This window comes from Vicia villosa, unplaced genomic scaffold (genome assembly GCF_029867415.1).
Source record: "Vicia villosa cultivar HV-30 ecotype Madison, WI unplaced genomic scaffold, Vvil1.0 ctg.001596F_1_1, whole genome shotgun sequence".
In the NCBI taxonomy this organism is placed as follows: domain Eukaryota; kingdom Viridiplantae; phylum Streptophyta; class Magnoliopsida; order Fabales; family Fabaceae; genus Vicia; species Vicia villosa.
In genome coordinates, this window is record NW_026705669.1 from 45,578 (window position 1) to 62,193 (window position 16,616).

At 33.4% G+C, this 16,616-nt stretch overlaps 2 protein-coding genes across 3 annotated transcripts; one reads left to right on the forward strand and one right to left on the reverse strand.

Annotated features, from left to right (window-relative positions):
* The first annotated feature begins 1,596 nt into the window (after positions 1 to 1,596).
* On the forward strand, positions 1,597 to 5,105 carry LOC131635943 (SEC14 cytosolic factor-like). The gene is made up of 11 exons (XM_058906580.1): positions 1,597 to 1,727; positions 1,828 to 1,895; positions 1,995 to 2,023; positions 2,871 to 2,954; positions 3,067 to 3,120; positions 3,304 to 3,378; positions 3,475 to 3,528; positions 3,703 to 3,762; positions 3,908 to 4,003; positions 4,133 to 4,234; positions 4,353 to 5,105. The coding sequence occupies exons 2-11, from the start codon at positions 1,841 to 1,843 to the stop codon at positions 4,806 to 4,808; spliced, it is 1,065 nt and encodes a 354-aa protein (XP_058762563.1). The 5' UTR covers positions 1,597 to 1,727; positions 1,828 to 1,840; the 3' UTR covers positions 4,809 to 5,105.
* A 6,781-nt stretch (positions 5,106 to 11,886) lies between these two features.
* LOC131635942 (WEB family protein At5g55860-like) lies at positions 11,887 to 15,729 on the reverse strand. Of its 2 annotated transcripts, none has more exons than XM_058906579.1 (3): positions 15,535 to 15,729; positions 14,631 to 14,852; positions 11,887 to 13,902 (listed from the first exon to the last, which is right to left on the reverse strand). In XM_058906579.1, exons 2-3 carry the CDS (start codon positions 14,811 to 14,813, stop codon positions 12,112 to 12,114), a joined length of 1,974 nt encoding a protein of 657 aa, XP_058762562.1. In that variant the 5' UTR covers positions 14,814 to 14,852; positions 15,535 to 15,729; the 3' UTR covers positions 11,887 to 12,111. The 2 variants fall into 2 exon arrangements, with proteins under 2 accessions (XP_058762562.1, XP_058762561.1); XM_058906578.1 differs by having other exon boundaries at positions 14,631 to 14,863.
* Between the last annotated feature and the right edge of the window lie 887 nt (positions 15,730 to 16,616).

A 16,616-nucleotide genomic window follows, 5' to 3' on the forward strand; every position in this document is an offset into this window, starting at 1 on the left:
AACTAAATTTAAACCCCAAACGGTTTCACTCGGACCAGTTAAATAAATAAAACAGCCCTCTCAATTTCATTATCATTCCTATTTTTGTTGTTGAACTTTTTTTCAATTTTTTTAAACAAGATGATATAAACTAGAGAATTAAAGATTCTCCAATATGTATACATATCAAAACGGGGTAATAATTTAAATAAAAAGAAAAAAATTATCAATCAATTAAAATTACGAAAAAAATAATAACAAATCTTTCTTAAACTCGTAAAAATTATAATTAAAATTAATAATTTTTCATAAAAATGACAACTTCTAAACCAAACATTTTTTGCAATTAAACCAGTATCAATTTGATTAGACAGACAAAATGACCAATTTACATCTCATTATTAAAAATGAGACATTCCTTTACGCGAAATTGAAAAAATTAAAATCGTCTCAGACTTTTAGGTGTCTCGAGTAAGTTAAACATAATTTAATGTGATAAAATAAATCGACTTTATTTTACGAACGTTTAATCATGACAAATATTTTATACAGTCTTATTTAATAATAGTTTAACTATGTTAAATTTTAAACAATATAAGATAGTTTATTTTGCACACCGTCAAATAACTATAATATAAATTAATAAGTTGAGTAAGGAAAAACTAAGATAGAATAAATTGTTTTAAAAACATTAAACTATTTAATAAATAATTAAATATGACAAAATTAAATTATATTAAATAATTAGTTGATAAATTTGTAAAGATAGGAAAAAAATTGTCATTAAATTAATAACTTTTCATATTCAGAATTGAATTTGAATCCTCTTGTATAAATCACATATTTTATTTTACGGAAGAAAATTTAGATACGATTTTTTGAATATATTTTATATTATTTTTCAAAAAATATATTAAAAAAATATAATTTTCTCTTATTTTCATTTTTTAAATAATATTTAAATAAATTTGTTATATGTTTATTAAAAATAATTTAAATCTTACTTAAAAAATTGTACCTAAATTTATTATGTCTGTTTGGTGAGACATAATTGAGTTTATGTCTTACAACTTATAGCTTATAGCTTATAAACTCATATGACAATTTAGATCTGTTTATGGTCTTTTCATCACTAACTTATAACTTATTTTACTAGTTTATAGCTTATTTTTCAGACGCTATTTCAAATAGCATTTTAATTTATAGCTTATAACTTATCATTTTTTCTTCTTTTTTTATTCTTATTATTTTAGCATAAACTCATTTTTATCCTTTATAATTTATTTTAATTTTAAATTAAATAATTATGTATTAAATATCTTTTGTGTCATTTTACATTTATAAGTTATTTGACCGCTAATTTTACCAAACAATTCTATTAACTTATCAGTTATCATTCTCAACCATCAGCCATAAATTATAAACTATCTGTCATCAACCATCAGTTATAAGGTATAAACTATCAGTTAATTTATCAGTTAACCGCTATTTTTATCCTACATATCTACGATTGCAGCTGCTTAAACTAATGGGATTGTTTATTTGCATTTATTGGGAATATGAATTAATTAAATTATTAAAAAAAATTGTTACTCCTATTTATTGATTAGTTTTCTTCAATTTTCCCACATTTTTTTTTCTTCTTTCACCGCTAACCACTCAGTACAAAGGAAGCTGCAACAAAGTCCAAAAGCACCTTAACCTCCCTCCATGCTCTCAAATCTTTACACACAATCTTCATCACAAGGGTTTCTTTCTCACCTTCCTTTTCTGTCTCCAAACTACAACTGTTTTTCATTTTTACTATAACAATCTTTATAAGATCTAATCCAGTTGCAAATTTCTCAGTTGAATTTTCATCATGGGTATGGGAAATCAAGATGCAATTAAGCAGTTGCAGTCTTTGTTGGACAATGGTATGCTTCAAAAGATTCAAATTTGGTTTGCATTCTAATGTTTTTGCATCATCTTTTGTTGATTGATTACTGACTGAAGTTTTTTGTTTTTTGTTGTAGTGGATGAGCAGCAGAAGATCACATTCAAGGTTTGGTTTTTGATTTTGTTGTGTTTTTGCTTGATCTTGATTTTGGAGTTTTATGATTCATGATCTATAACCTGATTTGAAAAAGAAAAACCATTTTTAACCTGATCTATAACCTTTCAGTTGCTAAGAAATTTTCTGGAGATATGGTTAATTTTAAAGGGTAAATTTTGATGTTTGGAAAGAAATCTTAGAGTTAGAGAGTATATTATGCTAAATTTGGTGATGATGCATCTAAATAAGAATATTTTAATGTATTTTTTCCTTTATTTGTGTTTTAAGCCTCTACATATTTGTGTTTAGGGAGTATATTTGTGTTTTATTCCGTAGTGAAGAAAATTGATTTTAAGTGAATTGATTCGGTAAAATTGTACTTGGCAATTCTGGAAAACATAATCAATTATACTTGAGAGCAAGTAAACATGTCAAAAATCAATTTTACATATCTAGAATCAACTCTGGATGCTGCAAATGTGTAATCAAACATACACTTAATCATTCATTTTCTATGTAATTTTGAGGGCTCTTTGGATGGACTTATTTGAGTTTGTCTACTACATGTAGGTATTTGTGAAACTGGTTTGAGAGATATCAATAAGTTGTTTTCAGCTTATTTTAATAAGCTCTCTAGGATAGTTTATGAAAACAAGTTATAATTTATCTGAAAGCAATTTGACTTTGTTTTTTTGTTTGTTATTGAGATAACTCATCCATAAGCACTTATATGATATACGTGTTTAATTAATTTGTTTGTCCAAACATGACCTTAGTTAAGCATATAGTGAGGAGTAAGGAATTTGTTCCGTCTTACTAGTTTTTTTATCCTGAAACCTTTCTCTTTATATTTCAGAATATGCACCAGGGATATCCTGCTGAAACGTTAGGGCGGTTTCTCAAAGCTCGGGACGGAAATGTTGCCAAAGCTCATAAAATGGTTAGTTAAATCTTCTATGTTTGGTAAAATCTCTTAGATGAAATTTCAGCCATGTTGCGTCACTTTTGATCTTTGGATGTAGATAGTTTTCTGACAATTTAAACTGTTGCAGTTAATTGATTGTTTACATTGGAGAGTGGAAAACGAGATTGACAAAGTTTTAGCGGTGAGTTCTCTCATTCCATACAATTTCTTCTTCTTCTTCTTCTTCTTCTTCTTAGAAATTTATCTGTTTTTCTGGTTATATTTTCGTGAAATTTGTTTGTTGAATTCTTTCATCGAACGGAGTTATGAATCAGATCATAATTCATAACAATATTAAATTGAATTATCTCCTTTTGTATATCAGAAACCAATCCCGACAGATTTGTACAGAGCTGTGCGAGATTCTCAACTCATAGGAATGTCTGGCTACACAAAAGAGGTATAACAAAGGACGAACGACGTCTTTTTAGATCATCTGAAATGCTTCTATTCCACAATTTCTCATTTCTTTCGTTTTTCGGATGAATTATTCCAGGGCCTACCAGTCATCGCTGTTGGCGTTGGGCTCAGTACATATGACAAAGCATCTGTAAGGATCTCATCATACCGTTTCTTTTCATCACATCTTTAAAATATGATAGATACTAATACTTGCAAAGCAAAGCTTTACCTGAACTCTTCACTGTTCAATGCCGGCTTGTGGTATCTAAACTCCGTAGAATCATCTATGTGATATTAAATTACGAGTTACTTTCTTTTTCAGGACAAATACTATATACAGTCACACATCCAAGTGAACGAATATAGGGATCGGGTGATCTTGGTGAGTACCTAATTATTTAATCTGTATCATACTACAAAGGGAACTCCAAAAGCGGAAACACCAACACATTATTGCTCGTCTTTCCACTAGTTATTCGTATAAACTTTCTCACGACCTTTTTGCGTATTTGAAAATTTTATTTTAGCCAACTGCTACAAAGAAGTATGGAAGATATAGTGGCACCTGTGTGAAAGTCTTGGATATGACTGGTTTGAGATTTTCAGCACTCAACCAATTAAGGGTATGCTATCAATCAACGAAAAATGTTTTAATTTTTTCACCGCTTCTCTCATTCTTTGGACTTTGTTATCATCGACGCTAATGTCACTGCAATTATAGTTGACAGTCCGTGTTTGATTTCCTTTTGCAGCTATTGACAGCTATATCTACGATAGATGACTTGAACTACCCGGAAAAAACAGACACATACTATATCGTTAATGCACCATACGTATTCTCCGCGTGTTGGAAGGTTTGTGCCTGTCTTAATGTTACCAGAGTTTCACTTCTCCCTCTTTAATTTCATTATCATAATATCGAAATCGAAAGATTAACAACTGGAATCTTTTTACTTCAATAATAATTGGAAGGTTGTAAAGCCTCTTTTACAAGAAAGAACAAGGAAGAAAATCCAGGTATTGCAAGGCTGTGGCAAGGACGAATTACTCAAGGTAATGGACTATGGATCTCTCCCACACTTCTGCAAAAAACAAGATTCCAAGTCATCGAGACATAGCGCAGTTGCATCAGTTACCGAAAACTGTTTCTCCTTCAATCACGCATTCCATCAACAACTCTATAACCACGTAAAGCAGCAAGCTAACTCTGCGGAGTCATCACCGCTAATGAGACAAGAATCTTTCTATGTAGACATACCAGAGCCAGACCCCGATGATGCAAAAATAGCCAAAACCATTGAAGTCGAGTTCCACAAATTGGAAAATCAGAATAACGGAAACATTGAAGTTGAGTTTCACAAAATGGAAATTCAGAAGAAAGGCTTCACTAGCTCGCGACACGGTCTTGCTGTTAATGGAAGACACTGAGAAAGTTTGTGAAGATTCTGAGTCAGTTTTATTTCTTGATTTGCTTTATGATATATATCTATTTGATATGGAAGGTTATTGTTAAGAAATGTGGTTGGACTTACTTCAACCCTACAAAACCGGCTTGTAGGATGAGGATTGCCCATAACATGTTCGGATCATATATTGTCTGATGAAGACTCTTAACAATTATACCTGTTCTTTATTAGTACAAAAGGTATACCAAGTTATTATCAGATGTAATGTAATATTGTAATGTTTGCATCAACTCAAATGCAGACACAGCCTTTAATCTAATTTCTATAACTACTTTGGATGATGAGTTTATGATATGATATTTGTTTAACATGTGTATTTTCCTTGTTATCTTTGAACTTGACTTTTATTTTGAAATTTATTTGAACTCAAGATTTACTGTTAAGACTTCATGAATAAAGCATCATTTTTTTTGACAATATATATTTGTTTTGCATATGGTGTGTTTCAAACTTATTAATTATCATAAGACTTTTTTGATGACGTATAAGACTGAAAATTATTAAAAAGTTTTGAAAATAAAATGTTGAGGTGTGCAATCACTATATTGACAATAGTTTTTTTTTTTATTTATTCAAAAGTGTTATGGAGTAATATATTTATTTTGTATACGGTGTATTTCATACTTAACTATAGTAAGACTTTTTCTTGATAGCGTATAAATTTTGAAAATTATTAAATAGTTTTTAGAACAAAATGTTAAGGCGTGCAATATTATATTGACAATAATCATAAGAATTTTTATAGAACATATATACTTTTATTGATCGTTCTAATAATTAGGTTACAATTTTATAAGTAATATATAATATTACAATTCAGTTTACAATAATACAAATGATCTGCACCTTAATCACATACCTACAATAAACCGTTGGACTTAAAATTTATTTAGAATTTTCACATATTGTATTTCTCTTTATTTTAATATGAGTCACACTTAACAATATTCACCTTGGCGAATATCAAACTCTTATGAAAATTTCATACATGACGATCACATCATGGCAAGTTCAAGCATGATTGATTTGGTCAAGATATCTGCTGCATTATTTGAAGTTTGAGCACTTTTAAATAATATTTGCTAGATGTAATTAACTCTCTAATATTGTGAAACCTCGCATCAATATGCTTGATCCTAGATTGCTACACATGTTTGTTTGCCAAATAAATGACACTCTGACTATCATAATGCAACTGAATTCCAGATTGCTCAACACTCAATTTTCTCACAAATCCTTTAAGCCATAAGGCTTCTTTGCATGCTTCATCTGCTGCCATGTACTCTGCATTAGTTGTCGACATAACCATTATGAATTAAACCATTGATTTTTAACAATTGGGTTTCTTTATAAAGTAAAGACATACCTTGTTGTAGACCTTGTATCATTCATATCATAGATATAGTCTGAATCAATATATCTTACAACTGAAGGCTCACCATGTTCACACCTAAACATGTTACCACGACCCGTTGCATCCTTCAAGTACATGAAAATCAATTTGATTGCTTCCCAATGACGCTTTCCCAGTTTAGACATAAACTTACAAACTTGAATTACAACCTGAGCTAAATCTAATGTATTGCAGACCATAACATACGTTAAACAACCAATAACAATGACATAAGGAACCTTTGACATATACTCAGCTTCTACGTGTGTCTTTGGAGACTTATCCATTGAGAACTTAAAGTGATTCACCATTAAGTACTCACGACCTTCAAATTACTCATGCCAAACTTGCCTGGCATATTGTTTCATACAAAGACTGCTTTAAACCATACAAAGACCTCTTCAATTTACAAACTAGTATGTCATGTCTAGTGTTTCTTAAACCTTCTTTATGCTCCATGTAAATTTGTTCCTCTAAATTGTCATGAAAGAATACTGTCTTAAGACCCATACGCTTTAAATGCATGTTTTGGGTGGCTACCAAGGCTAACACTGCCCTAATATAAGTATTTCTGACAACCAGAGAGAAAATATAATCATAGTCAATTCCCTTATGATGTGAATTCCCCTTTGCTACAAGACGAGCTTTGATCTTTTCCCTTTTTTTCTATTACTATTGTTTTTTTTTTCTTGAACACCCCTTTTCAACTGATAGTCCTTTTCCCCTTAGGAAGTTGAACAAGCTCTCATGTCTGATTTTTCTTCAATGACTCCATGTTCTCCACCATTGCAAACATCCACTTATCTTTTTCCTGGCTATCTATAGTCTCTCGAAAGGTGGAAGAATCTCCCGAACTAATAAAAAGTGCATAGGCTATAAAGCCTTCATGCCCATATATTGAACAATGCTATTTGTCAAGTAGAAGAATATAATCTTGTATTTCACCTAAAAACCCAGGTTCGTGGTTAATTTCAATATCAAAGCCTAGTTCTTCTTATGGTTCAGACACTATCTGCATACAATTCATTGGTGGCAGATCAATATCCACCTGAATCACTATTTGCAAGATGTTTCACCTTCAGGTGCTAACACATTTGTTTCAACTAACTACTTCAACATTAACTGCTCATCAAAAAAACATATCTACTAATTAATATCTTCTTTTTAATCAAACCCAATAACTTAAACCCCTTCACACCTTTTGTGTAATCAATGAATACACATTTCTTCGACTTTAGATCAAGTTTGGATTGATCTTCATTGGATATATGCACATAAACTAGACATCTAAAAATACTTAAATTGTAAAGATCAATAGAATTATCTGTCAATACCTCATCTGCAACATTCCCTTCTGATGAAACCCTTGGGGACATGTTGATAAGATAGTATGTCATGTTAACTTCCTCTTCCCATAAATTTTTTGATAATCCAACATTTAACAAGAAACATCTTATCCTTTCAGTTAGAGACTTATTCATTCTCTCTCACACACAATCTTGTCATGGTGCCTTACGAACTGAGATATGCCTTTGAATATTGTGTTCTTCACAAAATCTCTTGAAATTTTAATCAATGTACTCTGTCCCATTATCTGACTGCAAATACTTAATTTTTCTGCCTGTTTAAACCTCTACCTGTAACACCCTTCTAATACCCCGCATAAATAATAAACAATAATCAGAGTAAACATGAAAAAGGGCATTACAACTTCCAAATAATTAAACAATAATACTCATGTCATGCCATAAAAGAGAACGTCAACCAAATTTATTCAGATCATCATGTTTAACACAGCGGAATTATCTTTAACATCTGAATAACAAACAGCCAAGTCACAGACTTAAAACATCAACATAAAGATCCATCCAAAATAAAAAGAGTTTAACAAATAACTCTAAACGACGCCCCCAGTGTTACACGACCAGAGCATGACACGGACCCAACTGACTCTAACGAACTACTTGACGAGCTAATCCTCACCAAGTACGAGAGCTACTCCTCAATCTGAAAAATAACAACAGTAAGGGTGAGTCTCATTCACATTTAACTAATGTTATAAGATATAGATAATAAAATATCATTTCACATGCCATTCACCCAATCACAGTCATGATCAGATTCAAACCATACAATCAGTAAGCAAACAAACGAATTAACACATATTATAACATTGGACAATCTTCCATTCATGTTATAATAGCAAAACAGCCTAATGAAATGCAACTACATGCATGTGGTACCAAAATCTGGGATAACCCAACTCACCGACCCACCATCGTCAAGGATACGGTAACACCCACTCACTAATTCCACACAATGGGAATTAGCTACCACTGATCCACCATCGTCAAGGACCAGCCACATAATGATTATGAATGCATGCATCAACCATAACATGCTCATCACCCACATAAATCGATCAATGTCATAATCATTAATAAAACACGCATTTCACGCCAACAATACATGTATAATAAACACCAGTTATAACCACAACATCATACAGGTAAAACATTCCTTAGGGTACCTATAAACATATCCCACCACAACCAAATAAGATCGAGTGTTAAAAATAATTCAAGCCACAACTCAAAACACCATTTGAGTATATAAATTATTAGATTAGCTTCACTGTACTCGAAACGGCACCAATATCCGGTTTACGGTTTAAAAGTTACACATTTTTAAACTTTTCAAAACGGTCCGTCGCAGCAACTAACAGCACGCGGCGCCACACACATTCGCGGCGCGGAACGAATCGAAACTACGCCTTCGCGGCGCAAACAAGGTTTCGCGGCGCGGAACGAGAAGGAACTACGCCTTCGCGGCGCGGCCATATGCTCGCGGCGCGTACTGAACACAACAAAACTTCCTGGCCTTCTGCCAAGCAGTTCGCGGCGCCAACCCCTGGACGCGGCGCCAACTGGCGATTTCCAGAACTCCGAATAACAGAAAACAGCCTGCGATTTCGTCCCTCTTTCACCGAATCACTACCAAACCAATCTCCTTCCAACCAGATTTCGCATACAGTGAAATAACACATATTATAACGCATTTATAATACATTCAACCATCCAATTATCACCATACATGATCGATACAATTATTATAACTCAATTCTCCCAAAACCTAACATTTCTACAACCTAAGCATAACCCAATTGATCCGAATAACACGATCAAATTCTATCATACTACCTATAATCCCATAATAGAAGATAAACGGAAGAGTCCCCCCTTACCTGAAGGTTGATTCTTCGCTCTTCCTCGGGTCGCACTTCTCCGCTCCTCTTCTCTTTTCACGTTCAGACTCTTCTCTTCTCCTTAGTTCTATTCCTCTTTTCCACAATCCCTCTATTTTTCTATTTTATGAAAATAAGCTTATCATTAGTAATGGGCTTCACCACTGACACCCCCTTCTACTACAAGCGACACTGGCCCATTAGCCTCATTATTTCCATTTTTCTCAGTTAACCCAAATAATTCTAATATTTAATCCAAAAAGTAATTAAATTAAATAAAGAATTTTATGGGGTGTTACACTACCTCTGTCTTCCACAACTTGAATTTGGTAAAGACTTCAAATTTATGCTTCAAGAAATACACCCAAACTTTACGAGAAAAATTGTTTATGAAAGTCACAAAAAACCTTGAACCACCCATGGAAACCTATTTGAACGCCGCCCACAAATCAGAATTAAACACAACAATGTTTCTCGAGTACACAATACTTGCACAAATCTAACTTGCGATTACAAAAACCCTTCTATATATTTTTCTTATGAAGTTTCGTCATCTCACGCGTACTAAGATGACCCAAACACATATGTTAGAGTTTGATTGCATAATTATATCATTATTAGATTAAAGTAATACAATATCACCTACAATAGTATTTAGCAACATTTTTATAGATGATACCTGCAATTCTCCTTCATAATCTCCTCTTTTATAATGTGCATTATCCAACGAGGATACAATTCTGCTTTACCTTTGATTCACCCACGATAACGAGCACAACAAGATAATTGATTTATCTTTGTTATCAATCTTGACTCCAAGCCTCATTAAATAAGTGATTATATTGCTGAAGACATTGACATGTTGTTGTAAATCAGATCCTTCGTGCATCTTCAGACTGTATAGTCACTGCTTCACGAATAATTTGGTCATCGGCGTCTTTGACATATACCGACTCTCCAATTTATCTCAAAATCCGTCGGTGTCGTTCGGTCCAAAATATGATACATCACCTCGTCTAAAACACATAGGCGAATCAATCACGTGACATTCTCCTTCATCTCTTCCCAATTGGTATCTTCCATGGTGGTCTGTTTCATCTTACACTACACCTTCAATAAATTTTGCTGAGCCAACAGATCCTTAACTTTCCTTTGCGATAATTTGAACTACCCATCCTGTTGAACCTTGTCATCTCAAATTTTGCATTAGAGATTGCCATCTGGTACCAATTATTAGAATAACAATCAGTATAGAAGATTAAAAAGAAATAAAAGTCAAAGAAAATGAACATGATCGATCTTTATTAAGTCAGTTCGACTAATAATGTCTACCTATACAACTATTAAACAATTATAGTTTCCTTGATTTTTGTCTAATAATAGTATTACAAATAATATATATGAAATTCTGGCATGCAGATATCAGATGTCCTAAGAGATGTCGAGACACTGATATCTGAGCAAATCACAATGAACAATATAAATACATATAATAATACATAAAGTAAAAGAACACATTACACACAGAGTTGTTAACCCAACTCGGTGTACAACAACACCTACTCTGGGAGCTACCAAGCCAGGAAAGGAAGTCCACTAAATAGTATTAGTTTGTAGACCTTTAGCAAACTGAATTATTTGTTTAGAAAAACTTATGAAAACAACTTATGGCATTGTTCATAAGGTATTTTTAGCACATTTTCATAAGTTCTTCAAGATAATTAAGTTTTATTTTTGTATTTTCTTTCAAAGTACAATATACAATATAATAATAATAATAAATTATTCATATTTATTTAAATATTTAAATAGACCGACCTAATAGATTTAAAAGATGTTTTTTATGGCACGAGGCTTAACCTTTATAACTAAATGAGTTTTTAAATAAGTCTAGGCATTTTCTATTTAAAAAAAAAAAAAAAACTTGACCTAGCCTAGGTCTACGTAGATTAGGCCGCAGACCCTGTTAGTTAGTCTGACATATTCTCATTCCTAACAAAAATGCAGGTTCAAACATATGACATCTTACTTGTTCACCTTTAAAAAGGTGAATTTCAATCCCTAAACTACTAAGAAAAAAAATATAGTCAATAAATAACTCACACAAGCATAATTGATTGAGCAATAATTAACTTAAAAGTGGTGTTGCACACACCAAACTTCACCAGCAAAATGACAACATTACCCTTTACTTACAAACTTAACTTCCCTCTATTATATTCCTTATTAGGAATATCACAACTTTTATTTGACATTCTATCCACAGATTATTATGAAAACGCTATAAATTCAATAAACCAAAAAAAAAAGAGCTCATCAAGAGGTAAATTAGTAATTTACTCCTTATCTTTCAAACATAGGTCCAATGAAAGTGTTCAATCCATCAAAAATGAAAGCTCAATATGAACAGGAAAAAAATACAGATAGATATTTCACCAAAAGATTTTAATTTTTCCACATGTTCCCTTTACATATAAGCATGTCCCATAATATATCACCAAACTATTAACACCATACAATACTTTCCTTCAAACACACTTCATTAACAAAAATCTAATCAAATTCCTCAACTACACACAAATCTTCAACATGTTTTTTCTCTCACATTCCCAAGATCTTCACAACAAACTATACAGGATTCTCACCAGGCAAATAAGAAGCAGATCCACCCTCAACTAAATGACTTTTCTTCCTCTGAAAGATACCACTAATATTCGGCAACACAGCTTTCTTCGAAAACGAAACCTTCTCTTTTTCCAACTTCCTGACTTCGACGGTCGTACGAGGAGGAGGAACATTCTGCTTCTGAATCCTATAATGCTGAGGAGATGATTCTGATGACAATGATATCTGTGTTTCGGCCAATATCCGAGCTGCGGCTTCGGCTGCTTTTTTCTGATCTCGTTCACGCCACCTTCGAAGCTCACCCTCGACGGCTCTCTTTGCTGCTTCAGCCATCTCAGCCCTTTTCAAAGCCTCCTGTGTTGCAGTTTTCATGTCATCAATCTCCTTCTGAGTTGCCTCCAGTTTTTTCAAAATCTCATTTTCGCTAGCTTTCACGGCTTCTACCTGTGCTTTGGCAGCATCCACTTTCATGTCTGCTAGTTTATCAGATTCCTCGACTTTGCGGTTTAGCGACTCGAACTCCTCGGTCGAGATTGCAATCACAGATCCGGATTCCGATGATGTTGATGCACGCGCGGCACTAGTTCTTTCGGTTAGCAGTGTAATCTGCTCGATAGCACTAGCTTCAGCCGCTTTTGCTGCTTCTGCTTCTTCCATTGCTTCTTTAAGCTTTTTCTCTGCTTCTTCTAATGCAAGCTTGGTGGCTTCGGCTTCTTTCTTTAACTCGGCTGTCTTGTTCTTCATATCTTCAGCTTCCCGTCGTGCATCCTCAGTTTCGGATGTCAGCTGACTCAGCGTCAAGATCATTTCCTCGGATGCACCTCTAACCTTAGATTCTTCGGATGAGACCGCTTCGAGCTCAGACTTACTTTTGCGGAGTTTGACATGTAGATTACCAACGGTGGATTCGGTTTCAGACTCTTTTTCCTTCAACTCAGAATGTTTTTTCTTCACATTCTCTAGTTCCACTTTCAGAGTCTCTACCAAGGTTCTAAGAGAGTTTTCCTCGTCTACTACCTTCTGCAATGATTCTTTAGCACCGTCAAGCTCTGAAGTAACTGTTTTCACCGAGTCCAAGTCGGAAGACCTTTTGTTTTCCATTTCCTTTTGCAGAGCTTCAATTTCGCTCATTGTCTCAGCCAACTGCGCTTCAAGATTTTTCGAGAGCTCGGGATTGAATTCCTTTTTCAAAGCAAGCAATTTCTTTTCGGATTGTTCAAGAGTAGCTTTGTATGATTGTCTAAGAGCATCTTTTTCAGATAATATCAATGCTTGTTGTTGCTGCGCTTCTGCGGATGCAAGCTTCGCGTGCTCAATTGACTCCTTAACAGCTGAAATTTCTTTCGCAAGCTCAGATAATCTTTCGGTGTTTTCCTTCTTTGCATTCTCAGCCTCTTCCATTTGCTTGAGAGCCGACACTTTTGCATCAGAGGATGAATCATATTCCTGACGAGTTTTCCTCAGATCTTGCTTAGCAGCATTGAGTTCTGTCATGATAGACGCATAGCTTTTAACTGCACTTTCTAACTCTTCTTTCCAGGCACCATTGACTCCATCCGAGTCGCCGTTCTTTTGTTTCACTTGAGTTTTTGCAGCTTCTGTCGCCTTGATTGCTAGCTCCCTAGATTCAGTGACAAGTTTCAGCTTTTGCGTCAAATCATTGACTGTTCTTTGAGCCCTTTCAAGCTCCACAAGAGCTTGAGCCTTAGTAGTTTCAGCATTCTTTACTTGTTCCTTTAACTTGTTCAGCTCTTTATGCGATACGTGAAGTTGTGTCTCCTTCGCCAAAACTCTCTAGTGAAACAACAAACATGAAAAGTTACGAAATGAAAATGATAAAATGCATCTAAGCTTGAAATAATGAAATAGAACTTTGCGATAAGATAACATAGTTCAGCGGTAAAAAGTTAGAAGAGCTTGCATAATCTGAAGTCTGAAAACTTAGAATCTGTACACAATACAAAGAAGACAATGATGGTGAATATTGAGAATGTTCATGCTACCTGACTGAAACATAACTGAATATTAATATGGCAGTGAATAGAAGGAAGAAAGAGTGAATTCGGTGAGTAAGGGTTTTTCGGCTTTTGAACAAAAGAGGTTTGCAGAGCTTTGAAGTCTGCGTTATCATGCTTATTTCTACTACTGTTTGTTGTTTTTGTAGAAAGTGAAACGGGAGTTCTCTGCATTTCCACGTCAAAATGATAAAATACTCTCAGCATTTTCCCAATGCTGCTCGCAATGGATTGACTTATTAGAGTTTATCTACTAACATAAACACTTGAGAGAATCTAATTTGCATAAGCTATCCAGGAAACAGCTTATAGCTAATATGAAAACGGTATGACTTTATTTTATCTTTTACTATATATATAGCTTATACACAAGCATTTATATGAAAGCAAGATTTATCCAAACAGATCCTAAAATTTACAGTATGCACTAAGCAACTTCCGATGTTTTACAACACCAAAATGAATTTGTAGCCGAGAAAACATACGAACACACAACTGAAAAATTACCTCAGAAGAATAGCCTTTTGGCTTCTTAAAGACAAGTCTTTCCCCCGAGAAAGCACCTTCACCAAATAGAGACACAGCATCTTTAACAGACTGAAAAGGTGGACTAGTATCAATCTCTCCAACCACTGGTTTTGGCGTAGGCGAGGGAGTGTCTGTAGCCGTGTTCCGGATTTTCGCAACCATTGTATTATAGATCTAAATACTAAAAACTTCAAAACCAACCTGTTATAAACCTAGACAAAAGACATTAACAAATCAAACAAATAAGCTATACTCCAAATTTCATCGATATCTTTTCAATCATACAGTAACATCACCATTCACCGCCAATAATAACCTTCTAAATTGGAATTTAGCATAAAAATGATTGCTCTAACTGTAAGATATATATGATTGAAACTTGGAAGGCCCTATAATCAATAACCCTCCTGGCCCTTTGGTTCATTCAAAAGTTCAAAACAGTAAGATTCTCTCTCAAAGTACTTATTTTGGATTATCTCCCACTCAATCCATGATTCCAGAATCTTCCACTAACTAAAATTCATCAAAAACAACACAACATAACAACACACATAATGCATAATCCCAACAATAATCCTTATCAAACATAGAAACAGTCCATTCACAATCACAATCACAATTGCAAAACCTAATATATACAAAATAAATAAACAATTTCAGAAGCTTTCAAAACCACAAAATCATCAGATAAACACAAGTCAAAGGTCAAAATCATACGACAAATTGCAAAAGTAACCAAAAAAGAAACTAACAAAAAAACCCATCATAAAAACGAAAATTACTACACAACCCAGAATCACAAAACCAAAAAAGCTTTCATCTTCAGCTAAATCAGCAACAAAATCCATAAAAAAAATTATAATCAATTTCTAAAAAAAATCACCTTCAAAAGCGATTCTTCAGCTTTGGAAATTGACAATCACTGATTCTGAATCTGTAGTGAGAGAAAGAGAAAGAGAAAGAGAGCGAGAGTGGTTAGAGAGAGAAAGTGATGGATGTATTTGAAAATGGAAAGCTGAAGAAGACAAAATTTTCGCATCAGCAGTATAGTAACAAAACAAGACGAAGAGACGAGAGGGAAATATCAGGTGCATCCGTTACTATTTTAAAATCTGTGGTCCTGCTCTTGTGTGAAAAGACATTTATGTCCTTGAGATGCATTTTTGTAGGAGCGTGAGAAAAGGGGTAGGGACATGTGAGTGTTTGCCACGTCATGTTCAAAATGAAGATTGTTGGAAAATGAAAGAAAGAGATGTTGAGAGAGGAAAAAGGTGAGTCCTTTTTTATTTGCCTTATTTTCTTCATGTTTGTCGCCAATAATTGTGAAAATAAATTGGAAAGTAAGTGAAAATTTGAGTGAATAAAGAGAGAAACTCTCACACGGTTTTTGCTTTTATAAATAATCTACTTATCAATGATGGTTGTTGATTTTGATGGAAAAAAAAATTAGTTGTGGGGAGATGGGGATAATGGAAAGTCTCATAGTTTAGGGATGTTAGGGTAGTTATGATATTTGTATTGAAAATAAAATTTAAAAATAGAATGAGTTTAAGAAAATTTATTTAATTTGAATCTATTTTTTCTGATAAATTTAAAATTATGAAAATATTTTTTAAAAAAAACTAATATCAATTAAGTGGGCCTCATTTTCTTTTGAATTTGGACTTGGATATGATTTAAGTTATGGATATGAGAATTTGACATTTTTTTAAACATATGAGCAACTACGTTAGTTTTTCTATGCCGAAAAGAAACTTTAACCGCTTTGAACTTTATCATTTTTCTTCTAAAACTGTTGATCAATATCCCCTAATTAGTTTTGAATTGTCGTTTTCATTGATTGTATTTGTCAAAATATGATTTGTTCTTTCGAAGTTCACCTTTATGAACAAACAGACAAAAGTTATCTCCATTGCATGATTTAAAGCCATAGTTTTAGCAAGCATTGTGTTATCGTTCTTGTCC

Excerpts from the sequence above, each read along its gene's own strand:
- LOC131635943 (XM_058906580.1), top strand. The coding sequence starts at position 1,841 with ATGGGTATGGGAAATCAAGATGCAATTAAGCAGTTGCAGTCTTTGTTG. Across the intron at positions 1,896-1,994 it reads GCAGTCTTTGTTGGACAATG|TGGATGAGCAGCAGAAGATC; the intron begins GTATGCTTCAAA and ends TTTTTGTTGTAG. Across the intron at positions 2,024-2,870 it reads AGCAGAAGATCACATTCAAG|AATATGCACCAGGGATATCC; the intron begins GTTTGGTTTTTG and ends TTTATATTTCAG.
- LOC131635942 (XM_058906579.1), bottom strand. The coding sequence starts at position 14,813 with ATGGTTGCGAAAATCCGGAACACGGCTACAGACACTCCCTCGCCTACG. Across the intron at positions 13,903-14,630 it reads CAAAAGGCTATTCTTCTGAG|AGAGTTTTGGCGAAGGAGAC; the intron begins GTAATTTTTCAG and ends TTGTTTCACTAG.